The sequence below is a fragment of the Dama dama genome, chromosome 22 (assembly GCF_033118175.1).
Source record: "Dama dama isolate Ldn47 chromosome 22, ASM3311817v1, whole genome shotgun sequence".
NCBI lineage: Eukaryota > Metazoa > Chordata > Mammalia > Artiodactyla > Cervidae > Dama > Dama dama.
This window is the reverse complement of record NC_083702.1, coordinates 19323911-19350731: the sequence shown is the minus strand read 5'-3', so window position 1 is coordinate 19350731 and position 26821 is coordinate 19323911. Positions and strand designations below refer to the sequence as shown.

At 38.9% G+C, this 26821-nt stretch overlaps 1 protein-coding gene across 2 annotated transcripts in view; it reads left to right on the top strand.

The window, feature by feature from the left end:
• A2M (alpha-2-macroglobulin) overlaps positions 1-26821 on the top strand; it is a 66364-nt gene that overhangs the window by 32683 nt on the left and 6860 nt on the right. For both annotated transcript variants that reach the window (XM_061124902.1, XM_061124903.1), the window contains exons 9-28: positions 733-847; positions 988-1097; positions 3332-3493; positions 4621-4848; positions 5315-5378; positions 6964-7106; positions 8112-8261; positions 10469-10636; positions 11094-11199; positions 12551-12671; positions 15347-15575; positions 16370-16496; positions 16844-16965; positions 17338-17389; positions 21374-21457; positions 21747-21923; positions 22278-22365; positions 23510-23666; positions 24464-24538; positions 25040-25220. In XM_061124902.1, coding sequence (XP_060980885.1) covers positions 733-847; positions 988-1097; positions 3332-3493; positions 4621-4848; positions 5315-5378; positions 6964-7106; positions 8112-8261; positions 10469-10636; positions 11094-11199; positions 12551-12671; positions 15347-15575; positions 16370-16496; positions 16844-16965; positions 17338-17389; positions 21374-21457; positions 21747-21923; positions 22278-22365; positions 23510-23666; positions 24464-24538; positions 25040-25220 — 2659 coding nt within the window. The remainder of the gene's footprint in view (positions 1-732; positions 848-987; positions 1098-3331; positions 3494-4620; positions 4849-5314; positions 5379-6963; positions 7107-8111; positions 8262-10468; positions 10637-11093; positions 11200-12550; positions 12672-15346; positions 15576-16369; positions 16497-16843; positions 16966-17337; positions 17390-21373; positions 21458-21746; positions 21924-22277; positions 22366-23509; positions 23667-24463; positions 24539-25039; positions 25221-26821) is intronic.

Here is a 26821-nt window from a genome sequence, read left to right as displayed (position 1 = left end):
TTTATTGATAAAAATCAGTGACTTAGCCTAATAGGAATTATTTCTTGTCAATTGTAGGTATTCTTTGTGCACCAAGGACCCAGAACCTGATATCTAAAGCCCCTTTGAGTATCTACAGGAAGGAAGGAGACAAAATATACCCATGTTAACCACCTTGGCTGGGAAGGGCTTCAGTTCTTCCCCCTTTCTATGAGCAAGAGTTTGTCACATGGCCCCACCTGAAGAAACACAGTCCCCACATGGGCAGCTACTTTCCAGCCACAGCTGTAAACTAAGGGAAGCCAGATTTCAGTGAAGAGCTAGCTGCCTCCTACACTAAGACTGTTGTTATGTTTAGTTTCTAAGCCGAGTCTAACTCTCGCAACCCCATGGACTGTAGCCCACCAGGCTTCTCTGTCCATGGGATTTCCTGGCAAGAATCCTGAACTGAGTTGCCATTTCCTTCTCCAGGGGATCTTCCTGACCCAGGGATCAAACTCCCATTTTAACAGTTTAAATTTCTATACCTTATTCACTCTAGGGATTATCAGCTACTAAGGAATACACCTGTCAGTTATAAGCCAGAGACTGTTGTGAGATATAATAATAACTAATTCCTAGAGAATATTTATTGTGTTATCGTGCAAAATTCCTAAGTCTTGTTGCCTCAAAAAAAAAAAAAATCCCACCAGACTGCCTGACCACCCATTTGTCCAGTCTTATGTTTGTGTGTTTTATTTCATCCTCTCCTAGCTGAACACTGACGGCTGCTTCTCTCAGCAAGTAAACACCAAGATCTTCCAGATGAAGAGACAAGAGTTTGAAATGAAAATCGAAGTGGAAGCCAAGATTCAAGAAAAAGGAACAGGTGTGTATACCTCCCGGGTATGGGAAAAGAACAACAGACACTGATTTAGCTCCTTTGCCAAATTATGAGAGGGAGGTGGCGGTGTAAGTTCAGGGAGAGAATCCTTCCAAATGAGAACTTATTTTTTCCTTCTTTTTCAGAGGTGGAATTAACTGGAAAGGGGGCCACTGAAATAACAACAACCATCACCAAACTCTCATTTGTCACAGTGGACTCAAACCTTAGACGAGGGATTCCTTTCACTGGGCAGGTGAAGTATTTTTCAATTCACATGTCAAAACATACTCTCCCCTAATATGCACAACATATTTTGCTAAAACCACATTTGGCTGGTATTTTCTGTTGATTAATATAATCAAAAACATGTGTGCGTTTGTGCTCAGTCACTTCAGTTGTGTCCAACTCTTTGCGACCCTGTGGACTGTAGCCTGTCAGGCTCCTCTGTCCATGGGGATTCTCCAGGTAAGAATACTGGAGTGGTAGTCATCCCCTCCTCCATGGGATCTTCCCAACCCAGGGATCGAACCTGCATCTTGTATGTCTCCTGCATTGGCAGGTGGGTTCTTTACTAGCACCACCTGGGAAGCCCCCAGTCAAAGGTGTAAAACTGCATAAAATAGATTTGTTCCTCGGTAAATTTGTATATCAAATACATAAAAACCACGCTACAATTAGAAGGTTTTTAAAACAGCCCTGTGTGTTATCATTCAAACTCTTTCCCATGGCTTACCATGCAGTCTCAGATTTTTATATTTTTTCCATAAGCATCTCAAAATTCATGCTGGCCAATTACATTATCTTTCCTACATTAATTTTGTATGGAAATGATGGGTAGGTGGCTTTTGTTTTTATTTTGAAATATAAGAGGTTCTACTAAAACAGTAGATGGCTCAGCAAGTAGAGAGTCCACCTGCAATGCAGGAGGAGATCGGGGTTAGATTTCTGAATCAGGAAGATTCCCTGGAGGAGGAAATGACAACCCACTCCAGTATTCTTGCCTAGAGAATCCCATGGACAGAGGAGCCTGCCAGTCTCCTACATGCATGGAGCCTACAGTCCATGCATGGAGTTGCAAAGAGTTGGACATGACTGAGCACATGGCAATCACTGTACCTGTTGTTTCTTTCATGGATTTTGTATTTATGTTATTTTTTCTTTAATAACAAGTATATTTTAAAAACAGTACATAGAGGGATAAAATACTGCTATTAAGGTTTACCCTTCCCAGGTGGTGCCAGTGGTAAAGAATCTGCCTGCCAATGCAGGAGATGCAAGAGACCCAGGTTCAATCCCTGGGTTGGGAAGATCCCCTGGACTTATGAAATATTATAAAATATTTGCTTAGGTGGCTCAGAAGATAAAGCATCTGCCTTCAATGCAAGAGAACCAGGTTCAATCTCTGGATCAGGAATATACTCTGGAGAAGAGAATGGCAGCCCACTCCAGTATTCTTGCCTAGAGAATTCCATGGACAGAGGAGCCTGGCGGGGGCTACAATCCATGGGGTTGCAAAGAGTCAGACACGACTGAGTGACAAATGCTTTCACTTTCACAAGATTTTAAAGATACAAATTTTTTCTCTCAAATCTACACACACAAAAAAGTCTTCTCCTGTTATTTTTCTATTATATGCAAAAGTGCTAATGGAGTTTCCAGACTCCAGAAGTCTAAGATAACAGTCATATGTACCTCCAAGTATAATCACCATGCATCTCGTCTTCAACAGAAACACTGTGTCAGCTGTGAAGCGTGTAAAAGACAGAAGGATCAGGCTATAGAGGAGTGGTGGATGTTTTGATTGTTTAGATAGTGGATATTTAGGATGTTTTGATTATGTTATGACAGCACACATGTTCAGAAACTTTGGTCACTTCCTAAAATGAAAGTTCACTCTTTCAGATTTCTCAGAGATATATTGTACTTTTTGAGATTTTATTCCTGCTAAATAACTATCCCCTTAGTCCCATTTCTAATCAAAAGAGAAAGAATTTTGGTGTTCTGGTCTTCATACGTGCAACTGACATTTCACTGGCAAAGTCAGATTTTGCGGAAATTGAAAGTGTTAGTTTCTCAGTTGTGTATGACTCTTTGTGACCCCATGGACTATAGCGCACCAGGCTCCTTTGTCCATGGAATTCTCCAGGTGAGAATACTGGAGTGGGTTGCCATTTCCTTCTCCAGGGGATCTTCCTGACCCAGGAATTGAACCCACGTCTTCATTAGCAGGCAGGCTGTTTACCACTGAACCACCAGGGAAGCCTAGCTACCAGGGAAACCCATTACTTACGCATTTATTTAGCAGTTATCTCTTTTCCTGGACTGGGTGCTCGAAGACAGAAGGAACGTTGTTTTGTTCACTGCTGTAGCCTCAATGCCTGGAACCATGTTCAACATATTGGACACAATAAATATCTGTGCTAAAATGAATGTTTGCTGCCTGTTGGATATTAGCCACATAACTGATCTGCAGCTTTTAATCTTCAGGTGCTCCTAGTGGACGGGAAAGGTGTCCCCATGCCAAATAAAGTCATCTTCATCACAGCAAATGAAGCCAACCACAAATCTAATGCCACCACTGATGAGCACGGCCTGGCAGAGTTCTCCATCACCACCACCAACATCAAGGGCACCTCCCTCAGTATCAGGGTAAGTTTGTAAGGAAGTTACCAATGACATGAAGAAGTCTTAGAAAAAAAGGTTGCAACCGAAAAGTGATGGCATTTCCAAGTTGTGTGTAGTCTTAAAGAAGACAGGGGAAAAAATGAGAAATTAGAAACTAATTTAAGGTCAATTTTGAAAGAGTTGATTAAAAAGGAGGCAGCACAGAGTTGTGGTTAAAGTGGGGGGGGTTCTACACATGCAGCCTAAGACAGCCTGGGAGAGGCAGGCATCAATTACTTCACTCGAAGAATAGATGCTTTCAAATTGTGGTGCTATAGAAGACTCTTGAGAGTCCCTTGGACAGCAAGGAAATCAAACCAGTCAATCCTAAAGGAAATCAACCCTGAATATTCATTGGAAGGACTGATGCTGAAGCTGAAGCTCCAGTACTGTGGCCACCTGATATGCAGAGGCGACTCACTGGAAAAGATCCTGATGCTGGGAAAGATCGAAGGCAGGAGGAGAAGGGGACAACAGAGGATGAGATGGTTGGATGGCATCACTGACTCAATAGACATGAGTTTGAGCAAGCTCTGGGAGATGGTGAAGGACAGGGAGGCCTGGCGTGCTGCAGTCCATGGGGTCGCAAAGAGTTGGACATGACTGAGTGACTGAACACATACAAACATAAACTCAACTCTTGAACAAATGCTAGTTACAGAAAGTGTTCTCAGACCTCTAAGTTTGCAATATTACATTTATTCATAATATCCATTTGAAACCCATCCTAAATGAGGCATCTCCTCTCCGAAATGCAATTCTTCAGTTTCTGAGGATCAGTTAGTCTCCCCAGTAAGGTTTCATAGCTCCAGTGTCTCTGTCTAAATACATAAAGTGGCTACAGAAACGCAAGGGAGCTAATCAGAGTCAAGGATGTCTCCTCATATGCTCTTCAGAAGTATAAATACCAACCCAGGAAGCCTCTGCCATGTAAAGGGTCTGCAATACAGATGAACAAAATAAGGGGCACTTCTCTCTCACTTCTTAGTGTGGAACAAAAGATTTCTAGGTACACTAGTTAAGGTAGGATACTAAACTACAACTCTGTGAGCACACTGCCATTCTCTCTGATAATTAATCTATAAGCTAATCCTGGTTTTCTAATTCATCAGGTCAAATACAAGGATCACAGCCCCTGTTACGGCTACCAATGGCTGTCAGAAGAACATGAAGATGCTTATCACAATGCTAATCTTGTGTTCTCCCAAAGCAACAGCTTTGTCTACCTTGAGCCTTTGCCTCGTGAACTGCCCTGTGGCCAAACTCAGACAGTCCAGGCACATTATGTGCTGAAGGGACAGGTCCTAAAGGAGCTAAAGGAGCTCGTGTTCTATTACCTGGTGAGAAGGAGGGCCACCTTCACTGTCTGTAGATAAAAGCACTGTGTGGGCAAGCATGGGCAAGCATTTATGAAGCTCTTTACATTCTTTCCCTGAAGGCTCAGACAGTAAAGAATCTGTCTGCAATGAGGGAGACCCAGGTTTGATCCCTGGGTCAGGAAGATCCCCTGGAGGAGGGCATGGCAACCCACTCCAGTATTCTTGCCTGGAGAATTCCACGGACAGAGGAGCCTGGCAGGCTACAGTCCATGGGGTCGGATAGAGTCGGACACAACTGAGCAACTTCCACTTTCACACATCACTTCTTTGATCTCTTACCCATGTTCCTTTTGAAAGTTTGACTTCTCTTCAGGCTAATTATTGCCAGTAGGGGCTTAAAGAAACAGGCATATTACATGGAGGGCAAGAACTTGGGCTAAGATCTCTTTCAGGCAAATTAAATCCCTTTTCATGTCCTTGTTTGCAGATAATGGCAAAAGGAGGCATTGTCCGATCTGGGACTCACACACTGCCCGTGGAGCAGGGAGACAGTGAGTATTTCTATAATTTCTCATATTTGCCCTCCTCTGTCACATGCAGCCTTATGCTGCAAAGATACCAGGAATAGTCTCAAATAGAGAGAGACTGTTCATCCCACCTTCAAAAAAAAAAAGTTGAAAAGGGAGACTTATCTGGCAGTCCAGTGGTTAAGACTCCATGCTCCCAATGTGGAGGGTTTAGGTTCGATCCCTGATCGGGGAGCAAAGATCCCACATGCCTCGTGGCCAAAAAAACCAAAGCATAAAACAGAAGCAATATTGTAATAGACAATAAAGACATTAAAAATGGTAAGCATAAAAAAAATCTTTAAAAGAAAAAAAGAAAAGTTGAAAGGGGAAAGCAATAATGTTTCTTTATTTAAAAACCCTTTATCAAATGTTTATTTTCTTTTCCTTCAGGTTAATCTGTTCAGACTTAAAATATTGAGTTGGTTCATAATCTATGCTTACTCCAGATTTTCCAAAAGAAATACTCATGAACCTTCTTCTCAAAATGACATTTCAAAATTGTTTTAGACAATGGAAAGAAGCTAAAACTTTGCAGTGTCTTTTATTTTTTTTATTTTATTTTTTTGCAATGTCTTTTATATATTGGTCCTGTGCTGGGTCATTTACATTTTCACATTATATTTGCCTTTTGAAGATATTTATGACTTATGAAGAGATAAATTGAGTTTTTCCAACATTGAATCAGACTTTCCACAGAAACAAATGTGAAACAATATAATCTCTGAACTTTTTGCTTATCCTAAGGGAATCTAAAAGATCCCTTACTAGAAAATTATAGGTGAACTACCATGAACTACTTTTTGTTGCTTCTTTGTAGCAATGCAGAAGTGCTACAGTAGACTTGGAGAAGCTTGATTCTAACAAATCTATGTATGTGTCAAAAAACAACTTTCAAAGGAGCTCAGTACTCCTCTTAAGAATAAAAAATAGAATATTTGGTTCATAGAAAGTTACAGAGGATATGAGGGTAAATACAATGCATTAAACTCTTACTATTATATCTCACAACTGCAAGTTCTATTTCCTTTCTCCACTGTGAAGTCTAAATCAAATGGAAGCCAAGCCACATCTTTAGATGGCATCAAAATTTTATACAGATGAACTCAAGCTTAAAACTGCGGAGGATCATTTTCAGAGACGAGAAGACTTTGATAAAGTTCTTTTTAAGCCAGGGTTCTTAAAGGTGGTCATACATTTATTGCATCTATTTCTTATATCTGCTACGCTTACTGGGCTTCCCTGGTGGCTCTGTGGTAAAGAATCCACCTGCCAAACAGGAGACTCGGGTTCGATCCCTGGGTCAGGAAGATTCCCTGGAGAAGGAAATGGCAACCCGCTCCAGTATTCTTGCCTGGGAAATCCCATGGACAGAGAAGCCTGGTGGGCTACAGTTCATGGGGTTGCAGTGAGTCAGAGAGGACTTAGCGACTAAACAACATCACATTACTAATAGAGTCATCAGACAAACCAGGCTCCTGAAATGACTTTATACTGATACAACAGAAAAGCATTATTTTAACCTTGAACTCTAACCCATGATCACTTCCTTATTGTCTCTGTGCTCCAGTGCAAGGCCATTTTTCCATGTCAGTCCCTGTGGAGTCAGACATCGCTCCTGTCGCTAGGCTGCTCATCTATGCCATTTTACCTGACGGGGAAGTGGTAGGGGATTCTGCAAGATATGAGGTTGAACACTGTCTGACCAACAAGGTGAGTGCTTTATATGGTAAAATTTTCAACATTTAAAACTAGAAGTTACTGTCACTATCAATTCTTTTCTACACTTGAGCATTGGGGCCAAAGGGGTTAAATGAATCCTCCAGAAATTTTCAGCAAGGTAACGGCAGATCACACTAAGAAGCCAAGAGAAAAACAAATATCATATGTTAACACATATTTTTGAAATCTAGGAAAATGGTACAGATGAACTATTTGTAGGGCAGGAATAGAGACGCAGATGTAGAGAACAGATGTGTGAACAAGGAGTGGGTAAGGAGGGTGGGATAAATTGGGAGATTAGGATTGATGTATATGCACCAGCATGTGTAAAACAGCTAGTGGGAAGCTGCTGTAAGGTACAGGGCGCTCAGCTTGGTGCTCTGTGATGACCAGGATGGGTGTTGGGGGCAGGGGGTGGGAGGGAGGCCCACGAGGGAGGGGATATATGTATACATATCACTGAGTCCCTTCATTGCACAACAGACTCTAACACAACATTGTAAAGGAACTATACGCAATTAAAGAAAAAAAAGAAAAGAAAGAAGCCATGTCACTTGACTCCTAGGACAAAATTCCCATGCATTACCTCTTACCATGTGATACAGTTCACAGAACCTTGTTCCCTTCTTTTACGGTGAAGTGTTGGGACATATGTAACCAAGTTGATAAAACTACGAAAGCACCAAAGAAAAATGCAAGAGTATCTAGAACCATTTGTATTCTAGCCACAGTTAAAGAACACCTCATTATGGATCAAAGGTGGAAAGTGGAGTCTCAAATTTAATAACTTATAAAAATAGATATCATTATAATAGCTCAACTGATGAATATCAGAATGACAAATAGGGAATCAAAAGCCTCAAGACTCACATGGTGTCAAACATCAACAAAGTCAGAGTGATTTTGCACCAAATTTGAGGAACACCCAGGAAAGGCTGGTGAATCCATGGATCAATCAGGAAATTTGTTCTTCTGACCTTGTCCCCAATTCCACAGGTGGGTTTGAACTTCAGCCCCAGACAAAGTTTCCCGGCTTCCCAGGCCCACCTTCGAGTCACCGCTTCCCCTCAGTCCCTCTGTGCCCTCCGTGCCGTGGACCAAAGTGTGCTGCTCATGAGGCCTGAAGCTGAGCTCTCAGCAGCCACGGTGAGTTCTGTGAGCCCCAGGGGCCAGGAAGGGCCCCAAGGGGACTCAGAGCAAGGACAGTGGGGTGGTTCTATTAAAGTTATATTTATCTAGGAGTTAATCATTTTGAGCTCTTTCATGTGCACTTTTTTTTGGTAAGGAAGATATTACATATGAATATATGGGTATAAATGATGCACCATCCAAAATCCCTGACATCGAAGAGCTTTATGAACCCAGTAATAAGAGTTTTCAAACTAGTTTCAATATTTCAAAAAGTCTAACAGAAGTGGTACATATACCTGTACTAAGACTGCACAGGCTAAATGAAATATCAAATTTTTATAAGATTGTATCAGTTGTAACATTGCATTTCCCCTGATGAACACAGTTTCTGAAGGAAGATCTATATTGTCTCTGATGAATAAAAATTAGGAAAAATTAATTGCTGTGTGACAAATGACATTATTAAATGAAACCTTTTAAAATATTGGGTTAGGGGATTTCCCTGGTGGTCCAGTGGCTAAAACTCTGACCTCCCAAAGCAGGGGTTTGATCCCTGGTCAGAAACTAGATTCCCTCATGCGCAACTGAGACCCAACGCAGCCAAATAAATAAATCCTAAAAAATAATAATAATACATAGATAAATAAGTTAAATGAAATAAAATATTGGGCTAATAGGAAAAATAACAGAAGAACATGCTGAATGTAACAACAAGAAACTACTTAATGTGTCCTAATAGTAATTTACCCATTTCTTCAAATTTTCAGTGAGGCCAATTGGAATACCTCTTATGAAGAATTTTTTTACTATTAAAATTTTTTAAAGGGAAAGTTATGTGTTTTCTTCCCTACAAGAGAAACTTATAAGTAAAGGACTTTTTGGTCCTTCCAATGGTATTTAATTAAAAATCTTAAGGTACTTCTAAAGGAAATTTTAAATGCATAGTGGAGGCAAGAAATATGTGGGCAAATTAAATTAATGTTTTATGCTTATATAACATAATTTCATAGTTCTCAAAAATTTTTTTTAATTATAACAACCTTAGTGGATAGATAAGGCAGAAGATTCTACTAGTTTGTTAATAACAAAACAAGACACTTTCAGGTATTTAGGAGCAGACCTGGGTTAGAACAAGAGTTCCTCTCAATCTGTGATAATGTTTCAGTAATGAAATGCGAGCAGCTAGTAGCATAAGTCATTCAGTCCACACAAACTTATTTAGTGCCTACTGTGTTCTGGGTATGCCTACTGTATGCCTAAATTCTGGGGATCTCAATAGTGAACTACTAGAAAGAAAAAAATCTATGCACTCATGGATCTTACATTTTTGTAGGTGAGACAGACAATAATTACATTATATGCTTTCAAGAAAAATAAAGCAGAGCAAGGAGACAGAGATGCTAAGAGGGAGCTGCCTTTGAGAAAGTGTTTCATTTCATTGTGCTACTCACTTTCATTGGGCTCATCTAATCTTGTCAAACAATTTTGACAGGATTTTTATGTTTGTTTTATTTTTCCTGTTGAAGTGAGTTTGCAAGTATCATTTTCAGTATTCTACAATCAAGTTTATGTATTTTATAAAGATATGGAGCATTTTGTTGCCATCATTAATACTAAGAAAATACCATCCTGACCTATAGAGAGGATACAGGCTTATCCATGTGCCTCTTTAGAACATGCATCCATTTACTTTGTTATACACTGAGTCTGTTGCTAACCACCAGGTAGAGACAAAACTATTACTTAATTCTCTTATCCCAAAGTGTTACACAATCTCCCAAGTACAGCAAACCTCAGTTTCTCTTAATTAAATTTTATTCCATTCCAACATAGAGTCTAGGGTTTGTCTCTGAATTTTGTAACAAAGGATTATGATCTTTGGGGACTTGGATAGGAATGTTTTTTTTCCCCTAACAACTGTTAAACATCTTCAAAATCATCTTCTCTATAAATTATCTAAGCAACAGAGCCACCCAAAGAAAGTCTGACAGTGATTAGTCTTTTCTTTTCTCCTTGAACTTAAGAAAAGTAAGCCACAAATAATTTTGGCTTTTTTAATTGTTTAACCCTTTTTGAGGGGATGGTGCCCCCTACACTGTGGGTTCTTAGCTCCCCAACCAGGGGTCAAACTCGAGCCCCCTGCTTTGGAAGCGTGGACTCTTAACCACTGGGCCTCCACGGAAGTCTTTAATTTTGTCCTTTTGTCCTTTGCATTTGTACAGGTTTACAACCTGCTACCAGTCAAGGACCTCAGCAGTTTCCCCTCAAGTGTAAATAAACAGGAGGAAGACAATGAAGACTGCATCAGTCGTGACAATGTCTATATCAACGGAATCATGTATTCCCCAGTAGCAAATACAAATGAAAAAGATATGTATAGCTTCCTACAGGTAAGTCCCTTATACTGCTGATGGTCACTTCTTAAGGTTCACAAAATATTATCCATGGAAAGAATATTTATTTTAATGCTTCCGTATCATAGTTGAGGGCAATGGAACATGGAGAGGTCAAGTAACTTCTCCAACGTCTACTAATAGTAGCAGATCTGCGAGAGCAACATAACTAAGACTGGAACTTCTGGGACTATTAAGCGAATTTTGTTTTGTCTTTTTACTGAAATTCATTGCCTTGTGATATTTATAAATATCACACATGTAAAATAATTACCTTTGAAAGAGGTTTAAAGCCAGAATAAAATTATCTCTTTATCAATTCCCTTTTTACTCATGTGAACATTAAAAGTTTAATATTAACCTAGTTAGATTGTTAAATTCTATGAAAAGAAGAATGGGTATATACATGTTTTAAAATATTGATGTACTGATTCGGTTATGATTTCCTTTACAGGATATGGGCTTGAAGGCATTCACCAACTCAAAGATTCATAAACCCAAGATATGTCCACAGCCTGAACAATATAGAATACAGCCTCAAAGACTATTAGCTTCTCCAGGTAAAAATTAATTAATTGCCTAATATATTGAACCAAATAAAATAATTCTTTAAAAAAGATAAAATGTGATGAAATTAACCAAAAAGAACTTGTGATTCAAGACATGGACAGCAGACTTGGGTTGCCAAGAAGGAAGGAAGGGTTGGAGAGGGGTGAACTGGCAGTTTAGGGTCAGTAGATGCAAACTATTATATATAGGATGGATAAAAATTGGGGAATAAAGAGCTTTTTAAATTCTTGATCCTGTCACTCCTATAAACTATTTCTCAAAGCCACTGTCATAATGTCTGAGTATGGTTTTTCTTTGCTCCTGCAGAGTAGCAGACCAAATCCAGACCTCAAGTCATAACCCTTACCACTTAGTACAACATGCAGTACTGCAGAGCCTCCTTTCTGCCTCTAGGTCTCCTTTCACAGACTCTCCAAGGTTCTTTTTTTTTAATATAAATTTATTTATTTTAATTGGAGGCTAATTACTTAACAATATTGTAGTGGTTTTGCCATACATTGACATGAATCCACCAGGTGTGTACATATGTTCCCCATCCTGAACTCCCCTCCCACCTCCCTCCCCATCCCATCCCTCTGGGTCATCCCAGTGCACCAGCCCTGAGTACCCTTTATCATGCATAGAACCTGGACTGGTGATTCGTTTCACATATGATATTATACATGTTTCAATGCCATTCCCCCAAATCATCCCACCCTCGCCCTCTCCCACAGAATCCAAAAGACTCCTCTATACATCTGTGTCTCTTTTGCTGTCTCGCATACAGGGTTATCATTACCATGTTTCTAAATTCCATATATATGTGTTAGTATACTGTATTGGTGTTTTTCTTTCTGGCTTACTTCACTCTGTATAATAGACTCAAGTTTCATCCACCCCATTAGAACTGATTCAAATGAATTCTTTTGAATGGCTGAGTAATAGTCCATGGTGTATATGTACCACAGCTTTCTTATCCATTCGTCTGCTGATGGACATCTAGGTTGCTTCCATGTCCTGGCTATTATAAACAGTGCTGTGATGACAATCCCACTGTTGGGCATACACACCAAGGAAACCAGAATTGAAAGAGGCACATGTACCCCAATGTTTATCCAAGATTCTTTCTGCCTCTGGGTCTCACTGTTCTCTGACTGGGGCTCACTTCCCCCAGCTCACTTATAGCTTACTGTAATACTTCAGAATTCACCTAAAAATATCACCTCCTCCAAGAAGCTTTCCTTTAACCCAAGTGTCCTTTCCCAGTTCCTATCTTTTTCATCACCCTATTTCTTTTGTAGCACTTATTACAATCTTTCATAAGCTTTTTCTTTATAGTTATTGTTACTGTTTGCTCCACAGTCGTAGCTGAAATGGGAAGACATGGTGATTTTATGCATCTTGAGGATACTGCGGAGCCTCCCACAGAGACTGTGCGAAAGTACTTCCCTGAGACATGGATCTGGGACTTGGTGGTTGTAAGGTAAGCAACTTCTTTAAAATTACTTATTTATTTTCTATTTATTTTATTTTCACTTTTCAATTATTATTTATTATTGACTCCGCTGGGTCTTCCTTGCTGTGCATGAGCAATTCCTCTGCTGTCTGATAGCACGTACCCATTGTAGAATGTCTTTCAAAATTGGAGTCAGTCCTCTCAAACTCTGCCATGGCTTTGGCAACTAAGTTTATGTAATATTCTAACTCTTCTGTTGTCATTTCAACAATTTACAGTATCTTCCACAGGAGTAGTCTCCATCTCAGGAAACCACTTTCTTTGCTCATCCACAAAAAGCAACTCCTTATCCATTCAAGTTTGAACAGGAGATTGCAGCAATTTGGTCACATCGTCAGGCTGCACTTCTAATTCTGGTTCTCTCGCTATTTACACCACATCTGCAGTTACTTCCTCCACTGAAGTCTTAACCCCTCCAAGTCATCCATGAGAGTTGGAATCCACTTTTTTCACACTCTTGTTAGTGTTAACAGTCTGACCTCTTCCTTTGAATCATGAATGTTCTCAATGGCACCTAGAATGGTGAATCCTTTCCAAAAGGTTTTCAATTGATTTTGCCCAGATCCATAGAGGACTCAACCATATATGGCAGCTAAAGCCTTACAACATACATTCCTTAAAGAATGAGACTTGGAAGTCAAAACTATTTCTTGATCCAGGGACTTCAATGATTATTGTGTTAGCAGGCATGATGACAACATTAATCTCATTGAGCATCTCCATCAGAGCTCTTGGGAAACCAGGTACATTGTCAATGAGCAATAGTATTTTGAAAGGGATCTTTTCTTTCTAAGCAGTAGGTTTCAACAGTGGGCTTAAAATATTTAGTAAACCATGTTGTAAACAGATGTTCTATCATACAGGCTCTGTAGTTCCATTTATAGAGCACAGGCAGAGTAGATTTAGCATAATTCTGAAGGGCCCCACAATATTCAGAATAATAAATGAGCACTGGTTTCAACTTCAAGTCACTAGCTGCATTAGCCCCTAACTAGGGAGTCTGCCTGTTCTTTGAAGATTGGAAGTCAGACATTGACTTTTCCTCTCCAGCTATGAAAGTCCTGGTTGGCATGTTCTTTCAATATAAGGCTGTCTCATCTACATTTAAAAATCTGTAATTTAGTGTAATCACCTTCACTAATTATCCTCTGGATAACTTGCAGCAGCTTCTATATGAGCACTTGCTACATCACCTTGAGCTTTTATGTTATAGCGTTGACTTCTTCCCTTAAGCCTCATGAACCATTCTCTGGCAGCTTCAACCTCTTCTGCAGCTCCCTTATTCTCTCACCCCACAAAGAATTGAAGAGAGTTGAACCAAAGAGAGTTGGGGCCTTGCTCTGGATCAGGCTTTGGCTTCAGGAAATGTTGTGGCTGGTTTGGTCTTCTCTCCAAATCACTCAAATTTTCTCTATGTCAAGCAGTAAGGCTGATTTTCTATCTTATCATCTAAGTGTTTACCCAAGTAGTACTTTTAATTTCCTTTAAGAACTTTCCTGAGCATTCATAACTTGGCTAACTGGTACAAGAGGCCTAGCTTCCAACTTGAGTTCCCCACAAAGCTTAATCATTTCTAGCTTTTTTAAAAATTGCATTTATTTATTTTTGGCTGTACTGGGTCTTTGTTGCTTCATGAAGGTTTTCTCTAGTTGCAGAGAGTGGAGTCTACTCTTTGTTGTGGTATGTGGGCTTCTTATTGCAATGGCTACTCTTATTGTGGAACATGGGCTCTAGAGCATGGGCTCAAGTAGTTGTGCACTGGCTTAGTTGCCCTGGGGCATGTGGGATCTTCCCAGACCAGGATCAAACCCATGTCCCCTGCATTGGCAGGTGAATTCTTCACCACTGAAACAACAGGGAAAACCTTATTTCTAGCTTTTGGTTTATTAAATTGAGAGGGGTGCAATTCTTCCTTTCATTGAACACTAGGATTCATCCTAGGATGAATAATAATAATAATAATAATCCTAGGATTATTAATTGGCCTAATTTCAGTATTGTTGTGTCTCAGGGAAAGGGAAGCCTGAGAAGAGGAAGAGAGTTAGGGGAATGAATGGCTGGTCAGTGGAGCAGTCAGACACACACAGCATTTATCTATCAAGTTTGCTGTCTTACATGAGTGCAGTTCATGGCACCCCAAAACAATTAAAGTAGTAACACCAAAAATTACTGATCACAGATCACCACAACAAATATAATAATAATGTAAAAGTTTGAAATATTGAGAGAATTACCAAAATGTGACACAGAGACCTGAAGTGAGCAAATGCTGGTAGAAAAATGACACAAACAGACTCATTTGACACAGGATTGCCACAAACAATTTGTTAAAAAACACAGAACTGTAAAGCACAATAAAACAAACTATGCCTGTATTTGGGCTTCCCTGGTGGCTCAGTGTAAAGAATCTGCCTGCCAATACAGGAGACATGGGTTCAATCCCTGAGTCAGGAAGATCCCCTGAGGAAGGGAATGGCAACCCACGCCAGTGTTTTTGCCTCGAGAATCCCATGGACAGAGGACCCTGGTGGGCTCTAGTCCATACAGTCTCAAAGAGTTGGACACAACTTAGCAACTAAACAACAACAAGGCCTGTATTTTAACTGCTTGCTTTTTGTTCTTCACATGGCCATCCTCCCCAGCTCCTCAGGTGTGCATGAAGTAGAAGTAACAGTCCCTGATACCATCACTGAGTGGAAGGCAGGGGCCCTCTGCCTGTCCAGTGACACTGGACTTGGTCTCTCTCCGACTGCCTCTCTCCGAGTCTTCCAGCCCTTCTTTGTGGAGCTTACGATGCCCTACTCTGTGATCCGTGGAGAGGCCTTCACACTCAAGGCCACAGTGTTGAACTACCTTCCCAAATGCATCCGGGTAATGACCTCTCTTTCTTAAATTGAACACAAGTAACCATCCAGTAAATTAAAAACTGCATTCCTGGGAATACTGACAAACTTCCTATGTATAAGGTGGGCCCATCAGGAGAGAATACCGTCAGAAATATTCAGATATTATATGACCACAGTTTCTGATATCTCCAAATACCAAATGACAATGTAAAACAAGGTTCTGACCTTATCATAATCCTCATGTCTTCTGTTCTCCAAGATTTCAACCTCTGAATTCCCATAATATTTAACTTTTCATATATGATTAATTATATTAAACTTAATTTTTACATCTCACCATAACTGTTTATAAATCTTATATACTCTGCTGGGAGACCTGAAGGTGTGGTTGATATCCTAAGCCAAGAGAGTGGGAAGGAGGTTCAGGAGGAAGAGGATATGTGTACAATTATGGCTCATTCGTACTGCTGTATGGCAGAAAGCAACACAACACTGTAATGCAATTATCCTCCAATTAAAAATAAATTAAAAAAAAAAAAAACCTAAGCCAAAGGAGTAGAGCTTCCACAGGCAACAAACCTACTGTCATGACTTTTCTTCACCTCTGCTCCTACCACGTGAAAGAGCAGATTGCCCCCACATACCAAGATTTAGGTGTCAGATCCACCCATAAGATGCTCAGTCTTCATTTAAATTATCTTCAGTGTTAGGCAACCTGAAATCTACTTAATCCCCCAATGTGCTTTACTTTAAGCCATTCCCTCTTTGGTTCCCTTTTCCTCTGGTTCATTTGTCTCTTTGTCTCACCCATGGTTTCAGGTCAGTGTGCACCTAGAAGCCTCTCCTGCATTCCTAGCTATTCCAGAAGACGAGGAACAAGAGACTCACTGCATCTGTGGGAATGGCCGGCAGACCGTGTCCTGGGCGGTGACCCCAAAGTCCTTAGGTGAGAGACAGTCTCTTATAGGCAGTTCTCTACCTAAAAATTGTATATATCTATGGGATCCTTATATCCAGGCAAAGAATGTGCCCCCCACTCCACCAGAAGGTAGAATATTTTTCTTTCTTTAATTCTAGGATGTCTAAAAGGATACCCCCTTTCCCTCACCTCCATCTCCACCTTGGATTCTCAGTATCATTAGCCTCTAGTCTATGCTACTTCTATACCTGCTCCTATATTTTTATAGACCAAAATAAAAAGTCACAGAGCATTAAACATGTATAAACCTTGGGGTTTGGAGTCACTGAAGAAGACAGAGATGGCGCTCATCTCTACTGGTCCCCATTTTCTAGGGAATGTGAATTTCACAGTGAGCGCAGAGGCAGTGGAGTCTCAAGAGCTGTGTGGAAATGAGGTGCCTGTGGTCCCTGAGCATGGAAGGAAAGACACTATCATCAAGCCCCTGCTGGTTGAGGTAAGTAAGCCCGCTTTTTTTTTTTTTTTTTTTTTTTTTTTGATGGCTCACAATGAGTCAAGAAAAACAGTGGTGAACCCAGTTGGAGTTCCAGCTTTTGGGTAAGAAGAACTAAATAATATATGATCATGTGATATTTCACAATATTATTCTCTCTCTCTCTCTCTCTCATCTCTGTCTCTCTTGATTTAATTTTATAATTCCCCTCCCTTTCCCATCTATCAACTTGTCTCCATATATTGCTTACACTTAAACAATTTGTTTATATAATACATTTGAAAATCATTCCAATACTTTTCTTCATCAAGAAACCTGTAGTTCCCCTATGTCCTGAAAGTCTCTCATTTCTAACTTTTTTCTTTCCTCCTAAAGCCTGAAGGACTAGAGAAGGAAGTAACATTCAACTCCCTGATTTGTTCATCAGGTAAGACTCAGCCATCATAGTTAAAATGACATTGACCAGAGTATAATGTATGAAGTTCAAGGTATTTTATATATACCCTTCCTACACTTTCCCTATGAGGTAAGATCCGAAGAACCATCAACCCATTTGTAAGTGAGGAAACTGGTTCTTAAAGAAGCCAAGTAATTTGATCAGGAGACTATCCTCATCCCATGAATTCTGAGTCTTTATTTCTTAAGCACCTGTCCAACTATCAAAATGACCTTCTGACTAGCGTATGATGTGGTTATAAGTATTAATAGAAAGTGGGTAGATTCAAAAAGAAAATTGCCAAAGAGGATATTTTCTTGGATATTTAGTAATACAACATAGGTAGCATATGTGTAATTATAATATACAATACAGAACGAGTAGCTGAACTGCTGAATTCAAGCCACTGCAACACCGAGTTTTGCACAGCTAACCACATTAGAGAATGAGGCCATGGTACTTCCTGAGAAAAGGTTGCCACAGTCTGTACCATTTGTCCTGTCACTATTTGTTTGGTGTCGGTTCTAACATCCTATCAGTCATTCAAGAAGGAACTAAAGAAGCTTACAGTAAAAGATATAGCTTTATCTTTGTGGAGAATTTTCTCATCTAGACAAAAATATTTATAGAAACAGTACACTAAGAAATTTATCAATACAATGTGTTCTTTTTTTTCCATTTATTTTTATTAGTTGGAGGCTAATTACTTTACAATATTGTAGTGGTTTTTGCCATACATTGACATGAATCAGCCACGGACTTACATGTGTTCCCCATCCTGATCCCCCCTCCCACCTCCCTCTCCACCCGATCCCTCTGGGTCTTCCCAGCGCACCAGCCCCGAACACTTGTCTCATGCATCCAAACTGGGCTGGTGATCTGTTTCACCCTTGATAATATACATATTTCGATGCTGTTCTCTCGAAACATCCCACCCTTGCCTTCTCCCACAGAGTCCAAAAGTCTGTTCTGTACATCTGTGTCTCTTTTTCTGTTTTGCACATAGGGTTATCGTTACCATCTTTCTAAATTCCATATATATGCGTTAGTATACTGTATTGGTCTTTATCTTTCTGGCTTACTTCACTCTGTATAATGGGCTCCAGTTTCATCCATCTCATTAGAACTGATTCAAATGAATTATTTTTAATGGCTGAGTAATATTCCATGGTGTATATCCCCAGTGTTCATCACAGCACTGTTTATAATAGCCAGGACATGGAAGCAGCCTATATGTCCATCAGCAGACGAATGGATAAGGAAGCTGTGGTACATATACATGATGGAATATTACTCAGCCATTAAAAAGAATACATTTGAATCAGTTCTAATGAGGTGGATGAAACTTGAGTCTATTATAGAGAGTGAAGTAAGCCAGAAAGAAAAACACCATTTCTTGCCTTTCTCTTCATACTCACTTCTCTTTATTATATTTTTGTCATGTCAGGACTTAAAAATTAGTATATGAAATGTACTCTAAAAAGCATAATCGCCTTATTATTTAGCCTTGTTTCTACATTTAAGTGAACTTACTGCTTACTACCAAATCCAACATGGATTTTCCTCCATTTCTGAGTTTTTCATTTTGACCTCTCTCTCATGTGTCTAGAGCTAATCATCAGAGTTTTATTGAAATTAATTTTAATCACTCACATAATACAAAAATACTTTCTCCTTAAAAAAACCAAAACCTCATTTTAAAGGCTATTGTCACTACCTTGCAGTCTTTTTTAATACTTTAATGATTATCCATGTACATTTTTAAATAATACATTGATAAATTTGTTTCTGTACAGTGATTTACATAAATGGATAAGTTTAATCATATAACTTGCTTTCTTTTTCACTCAAGGACTTATCTTAGAAATCTCTCCATGTTAAATTATAGATTTAGATAATTCCTTTTAACTTCAAACTATCACAGTTCTGCTTGGTTTTATAGCATTTCCCGAATTGGTTTTTCCAACTGTTTGCTGGACTAGATAGATAGATAGATGCCTCCTTGTTTATGTATGCAAGTATATCTAAGGTAGATACCAAAACCTGAAACCCCTAATTAAGAGCCAGTAATGTATATTCTTAGTCTTAACAGAACTGAACAAAGTCTATTACCTAAATATGCTTCTATTTCCACCAGTTTATATTTTCCTGCATGATCACCAGCATTTGTCATCATCAAAGTTTTTAAATTTTAACCAAAAATCTGGATGAAGAAAAAGTATTGTTGCTTTAATTTACATTTCTCTAGTTGAAAATTAGGATGATTTTATTTTTGCACACTTATGAATTGCTTTCATATCCTTTGACCATTTTCAATATGTTGGAGTAGTCTGGGTTTTTTTGGATTCGGTTGTATACATTGATTCTTTATCTATTGAGTAATTTGTAGTAAATATTTCCTTTCATTTGGTAATTTGTCTTTTTGTTTTGCTTATGTCATCTGTTTTCTTACAAAAAGTTTTTTGAATGTAAGAGAATTTTTTGACATACAAGTAATATATAATTAATATAACTGTATATTTAGCACACAATTATATATTTAACTACAGGATTAAATTTAACTACATGACTATGTAATTAATATAATTGATAGTACATACATAATTGATGTATCCTACTTAATGAGTTTGGAGGAAGTATACACTTGTGAAACTGTCACCACAATCTATACCATAAACTTATCCATCACTTCCAACAGTTTCCTCTCACTCTCTTATTATGTTTTTGTAATATAATATATTATATATAAAGATATATCCTATTAGCAAATATTTAGGTATACAAAAATACATTTGCCTTAAGAAAACCAAAACCTCATTTTAAAGGCTATTGTCACCACCTTGCAATCTTTTTTAATACTTTAATGATTATCCATGTACATTTTTAAGTAATACATTGATAAATTTGTATCAGTATTATTAACTTGTTATTATTAATTTGTAACAGTATTATTAACTCTAGGCACTATGCTTTACAATAGACCTCTTGAATTTATTCATCTTGTATAACTGATACTTTGTGCCCTTTGACAAAAGTTTCATTATTAGTCTATAAAGATGGTATGCAGTATGATGATAAATACTACATTTTTTTCTTTTCTTCTTCATGTCATTCACCAGTATTAAAATGCCAGCAAATGTATGCTTATCAGCAACTATTAATTTCTTTTCAGTGAGTCAAATACTGCTCATCTTCACCCCTTTCCCCCTGTCTAGGGTTTCCATAAAAATACCATCTTCATATCTGGTGAAATTTGATGGAAGTAAAGACTGAGCATTAAGGTAGAATTCAGGAACTTTTCAGTGACAGCTGAAACCACCACCAAGATATTCCGACCATAGTTTGGTCTTAATGAAACTCACTGAGTCATGTTCGACTCTTTGCAACCCAATGGACTACACAGTCCATGGAATTCTCCAGGCCAGAATACTTGAGTGGGTAACCTCTCCCTTCTCCAGGGTATCTTCCCAACCCAGGGATTGAACCCAGGTCTCCTGCACTGCAGGCAGATTCTTGATCAGCTGAGTCACTAGAGAAGCCCAAGAATACTGGAGTGGGTAGCTTATCCCTCCTGCAGTGGATCTTTCCAACCCAGGAGTCAAACCAAGGTCTCAGGCATTGCAGGCGGATTCTTTACCAACTGAGCTATCAGGAAAGCCCCCAAAAAACTGGATTTTGGGCTTCCCTTGTGGGGAATTACACAGAATCACGACGTAACAGGCACTAGTCAATGTGTAGCTTTCTTTTGGCTACAATTCCACACACAAGGAGGCTGGGAAAGGAAAGGTTCTAGAAATCTCAGAATCCCATTCATATATGTTGAAGATATTAAAAAATTGGAATATTAAAAGAGGGATGACTTTTCAGAAGAAGTTTAGATTCAAGACATAGTTCTGGCTTCTGGGTCTTGGAGCTCTTTAGGAAGATATACAGTAGAAGTCGTTTTCATTATGGCGGATTTGTTTCTTTCTCTAGGTGCCAAGGTGTCTGAACCATTATCTCTGAAGCTGCCACCAAATGTGGTAGAAGAATCTGCCCGAGCCTCCTTCTCAGTTTTGGGTGAGTCTCCAGCCCTAGGGGACTATAGGGGACTGATGTACTGTATTAGACAATATCTACTATTTTTTCCATAAATATTTTCTCAAAATAACAGCTCTAATTTTAATTTCTTTGTTCTCTTCTCCTTTGGACTTATTTATTGCTTTTAATCATACCTCTGTTCTTGAAAGACTCACCCTTCCTAAAAATGCTTCTTTCTTTACCTTAACTGATTATTCATTTCTTCCTAATGATTCTGATACACTATAATCTATAAGTTTTATGACTTCCCATCTCTCCCATTTCCTAGGAGACATATTAGGCTCTGCCATGCGAAACACACAAAATCTCCTCCAAATGCCCTATGGTTGTGGAGAACAGAATATGGCCCTCTTTGCCCCTAACATCTATGTTCTGGATTATCTAAATGAAACACAGCAGCTGACTGCAGAGCTCAAGTCCAAGGCTATCCTCTACCTCAACACTGGTGAGTGACCAGTGTCACTCATGTGACACTCATGACATTTCAGTGCATGAAAACTTTGCAGTGTTAAATTTTTAACAACAGATTGGATTCTCCAGTAGGCTTGAGTTACTTATCCATTTTGTGATAAAATATATCATTTTAGGATATTTACAATAATAAGAATACTATGATAGTTAATTTCATGAGACCTATCAAGTGTCCAACCTCCAATAAAATGTTTAGGACTCAAAACCATCCACACATTGCAGCAAAATTTAGGGAATAGCACCAGATGCCAGGGTGGTGCTATTTGATGATTTATCTGGCCATGCAATGTACAATCTGTCATGTTGCTTCGTTAACCTTCCACTCCAGGTTACCAGAGACAGCTGCTCTACAAGCACTTCGACGGCTCCTACAGCACCTTTGGGGACCATCATAGCAACAGTGAGGGCAATACCTGGTAAGGGAAAGACAGCTTTTCTGAGCTTCTATTTTTGTGTCAGCTCTCTCACATATATAGTCAAAATTATATTCCCAGTAACCCTATCAGATATTATCATCAAGCCTATAGTTGGTTATACTGGATAAATATACAAGACTAGCAAGGTAACAAGAAAAAAAAACTGAGATTTGAATACACATATGTTAGACTTGTCCCCAGAATTCATCCTGTTCATAATACACCAAGGTATTCTTTCTGAAATAGCTATTTTTTTTAAAACTGCTTCCATAACCATGACTTTTTTAATGAGATAGCCAGTGACCATATCACATAACTTCCAGATAAATTGTGTTAACTTCAGTTTATGTTTTTTAGATCAGATTCACTTTGATCACTAATAAACTCACCAATAAACTCACCAATAGGAGGAAAGAAAAGAGATGGTCCCAGTGATATCAAACATTATTTTAAAATCTCTAAGGTAGGAACTTCCCCAGCAGTGCAGAAGTGAAGACTGCCTTCTAACACAGGCAGTGCAGGTTCGATCTCTGGTTGGGGAGCTAAGATCCCACAAGCTTTATAAAACAGAAGCAGTATTGTAACAAATTCAATAAAGACCTTTAAAATGGCCCACATCAGAAAAAATCAAAAAAGAAATACCTTAGGCAAAACAGTGTCAGAAGGTACCACATGTAAGACCTATGTATGAGAAGATGCTACCATCTGCAAAAGAAAATCACTAAAGATTTAAAGCCTTAATCAAATAAATAGAAAAAAAAGTAACATTAGGAGTACAGCTGACCCTTGAAAAACATGCAGGTTATGGGTGCTGACCTTCAGCAGTGGAAAATTCTACACTATTTGTCCATCGACAGATTCAACCAACTGGGGATCATGTAGTACTCTAGTATATATTTGTTAAAAAAAAAAAAATCCATTGAGTAAGTGGACTAGTGCAGTTCAAACCATGCTGTTCAAGAGTCAACTGTACTAAATCCAGCAGACTCATCAAGTAAAGACAATGGAAGCTCTAAGTACACAAGTATGTCTGTTAGATGACTCACATCAGCATGAGACGTGTCCTATTCAGGCTGCTGCTGAGAAGTGGTTATGAAATCACTGTACCAACATAGATGTGATCTTCACTTCCTCTCCCCTGCAGGCTCACGGCCTTTGTACTGAAGAGTTTTGCCCAGGCTCGAGGCTATATCTTCATTGATGAAGCACATATTACCGAAGCTCTCACCTGGTTGGCCCAAAAGCAGAAGAGCAATGGCTGTTTCAGAAGTTCTGGTTCTCTGCTTAACAATGCCATCAAGGTGAAGTGTTCCCAGAGCTGGTTTTCTGTTTGTCCATTATACTGTCCACAAGGATAAGGAAAGGAAGTGATAACCTAGGGATTCCTTAAGGAAGGTACCAGATGAAAATAAAACCTGGATAGCAACATCAGAAAGCTGGGATGGAACTTAGGGTGACTATGATACTTTGCCCCACGGTGACGAATGTGGATTAGGACAAATCCCATGACAGCAGAATACAAGGAGCTGATGAAGAGCATTCTCAGAAGTTACTGGGAGTTTTTAAATTACTGAGTCAAGTTCAGTACTGGTAATTGGTCTGTTCAAACGTTCTATTCCTTCCTGGTTCAATCTTGGGAGATGGCACCTTCTAGGAATTTGTCCACTTCTAGAATGTCCATTTTACTGACATATCGTTGCTGGTAGTCTCTCTTATACTCCTCTGTATGTCTGTGGTGTCGGTTGTAACTTCTCCTTTTTTCACTTCTGATTTCATTGATTTGGGCCTGCCTGCTGCCTTTTTTTTTTTCATGACAAGTCCAGTGAAAGGTTTATCAACTTTGTCTATCTTTTCAAAGAACCAGCTTTTAGTTTCATTGACCGTTTTTTAATTTTTAGTTTCTATTTCATTTATTTCTGCTCTGATCTTTATGATTTCTTTCCTTCTACACACTTTGGGTTTTGTTTGTTCTTCTTGCTCTAATTGCTTCAGGCATAAGATTAAATTGTTTATTTGAGATTTTTCTTGTTTCCTAAGGTAAGCTGTATGACTATTAATGTCCTTCTTTCTCAAATCTCTCTCTGTCTCATGTTTTCAGGGTGGGGTGGACGATGAAGTGACCCTCTCTGCCTACATCACCATCGCCCTTCTAGAGATGCCTCTCCCTGTCACAGTAAGTGTCCTGGCTAAAGCATTGCTCTGGATGCAATGAAACTGCTGACATGTTGTCTGAAATGTCACCTTACTCAGCTTCCCCTCTATGCAATGCCAGTGCTTCAAAGATCAATAGAGAATTTGATCAAACCACTAAGAAGCATTTACACTTTCCCAGTGATGGCCCTAGTCTATTTCTTCCCTAGCAACCTCACTACCAGCACCACACACACATAGAATGAATTCTAAAGATATGGATTATATTCTTGTATTATGAATGTAGACTAACAGATTAAAAAATACTAGTCAATGTATGGCAAAACCAATACAATATTGATAAGTAAAATTAATTAATTAATTACTTTAAAAAAAATACTATTCTCTCCATCCATAAGAACAAGGCTAGAGGGACAAATGCTTCTGAACAACTTCTTGACCTCTCTACTGTGGTCTGTGTTTACCTGGGGGCCCCAGCCTCCCTGTTCACACAGCTCACTTAGTTCCTGCTCTCCCTCACCAGCACCCTGTCATCCGCAATGCCCTGTTCTGCCTGGACTCAGCGTGGAAGTCAGCCAAGGAAGGATCCCAAGGCAGCCACGTCTACACCAAGGCACTGTTGGCCTACGCCTTTGCCCTGGCGGGTAACCAGGAAAGGAGGACAGAGGTACTCATGTCACTGGATAAGGAAGCCGTGAAGGAAGGTGAGAGCACACCTGGGAACTTTATCCCATCCCACGTTCTCGGGATCAAGAATTCCACACCAAAAGTCTCCCATGACTCCCTCTCAGGATCCCTTTCCCTCTCTTCTTTTAACTATATCATTATATTTACATTTTGTTTATTTTTTAATTTTTGGCCACACTACGCAGCATGTGGTATCTTAGTTCCCCGACCAGAGATCAAACCCACACCACTTGCATTGGAAGGCTGAGTCTTAACCACTGGGCCACCAAAGAAGTCCCTCTGTGTCATTATAGACTTGAAGTTTCTTACTCAAGTTAGACATCCAAAGATAAAAGGCAGTATATATAATAGTAAGAAGCTTGGCCTCTGAAGACTAGTGCTAAAAAAGTATATGGCCCAGAGCAAGTGCTATACAAGTATTAGCTATTGATTAAGATATCAGTTCTCAATATATGCCCCACCCTCAACCAGTGTATCATATCATTTTAAGAGTCTCATGCTCTACCGACTGAGCTAGCCGGGCGGCTGTATCATATCATTTTAAACATAAGACTGAAGGAAGTAATCCCACGAACAAATTCTAGTATTTTATGCTCAGTTCACAAGACTGATGATGTTGGACAAGTCTATTCATTATCCACACAATATTTCTATGTATATAATGGCCTGTATGAGAGGTAGAAGAAATATAAATAAGATGCAAATAATAAGATATACAATAAAACATATCCTGCCTTTCTCCCTTGACAGTGCTATTAGTTGTTTATTCTTATAATGCACTGAGAAATATTTCAGATATACAAAAATGCATACAGAATAATTAGAAAATACCTTTAATACCTCCCTTTCAGCTTAAGAAACAAAATATTACCAATGCTGGAAGAACCCCTGGGGTGCCATTTCTACTCTAAAAAGTAGTTGATCCAGAATTTGTCATTAAAATCTCCATGGATTTATCATTTTATTGCATGTGTAATCCTAAATAATATTCAGAATGCTTACATTTTTCATCTTTAGATAAGAACTATCATCCTTTTAAATATTTCTACTTGATTCTTGTCTGTCTACTTGCCTTTTGTATTTTAAGTTCAACATTAGGCTGAAAGGAGTCCCTTGTATGGGTGTGTTAATTTTCACTACTGCATAATACATTACAATATACTAAAAGGTCATAACTTAGAGTGTCTCTTCTCATGGATCTTTTATTTTTTATTTACTTCTATTGCAAACCATGCTGCAATGAATACTCATATTCTCCTTGAGGGTGTAGTACCTGAGTTTGTCTAATTTGAACTTGGAAAGCATAACTGCTGGATTCATGAGCTCAGTACATTTTCCTCCTTGCCGGATTACTGCAAAATTACTCTCCAAAGAGTTATTTACTTCCCACAGAAGTATAAATCAGCTCCTGTTATTTCATACCCTGTCAGCCTTTGGTATTTTGAGAATTACTCTATTTTTTTTAATCTAATGAATGAAAACTCCATTATCTCATGTGATTTGTGATCCTCATAAGAAATCTCCAAAGACAGGCTTTATAGAAAATTGAACAAACCCTAGACAAGTTCAGAATAACATTAGATACAGGAAATTACTACAACCAATCAGAGAACTTGCT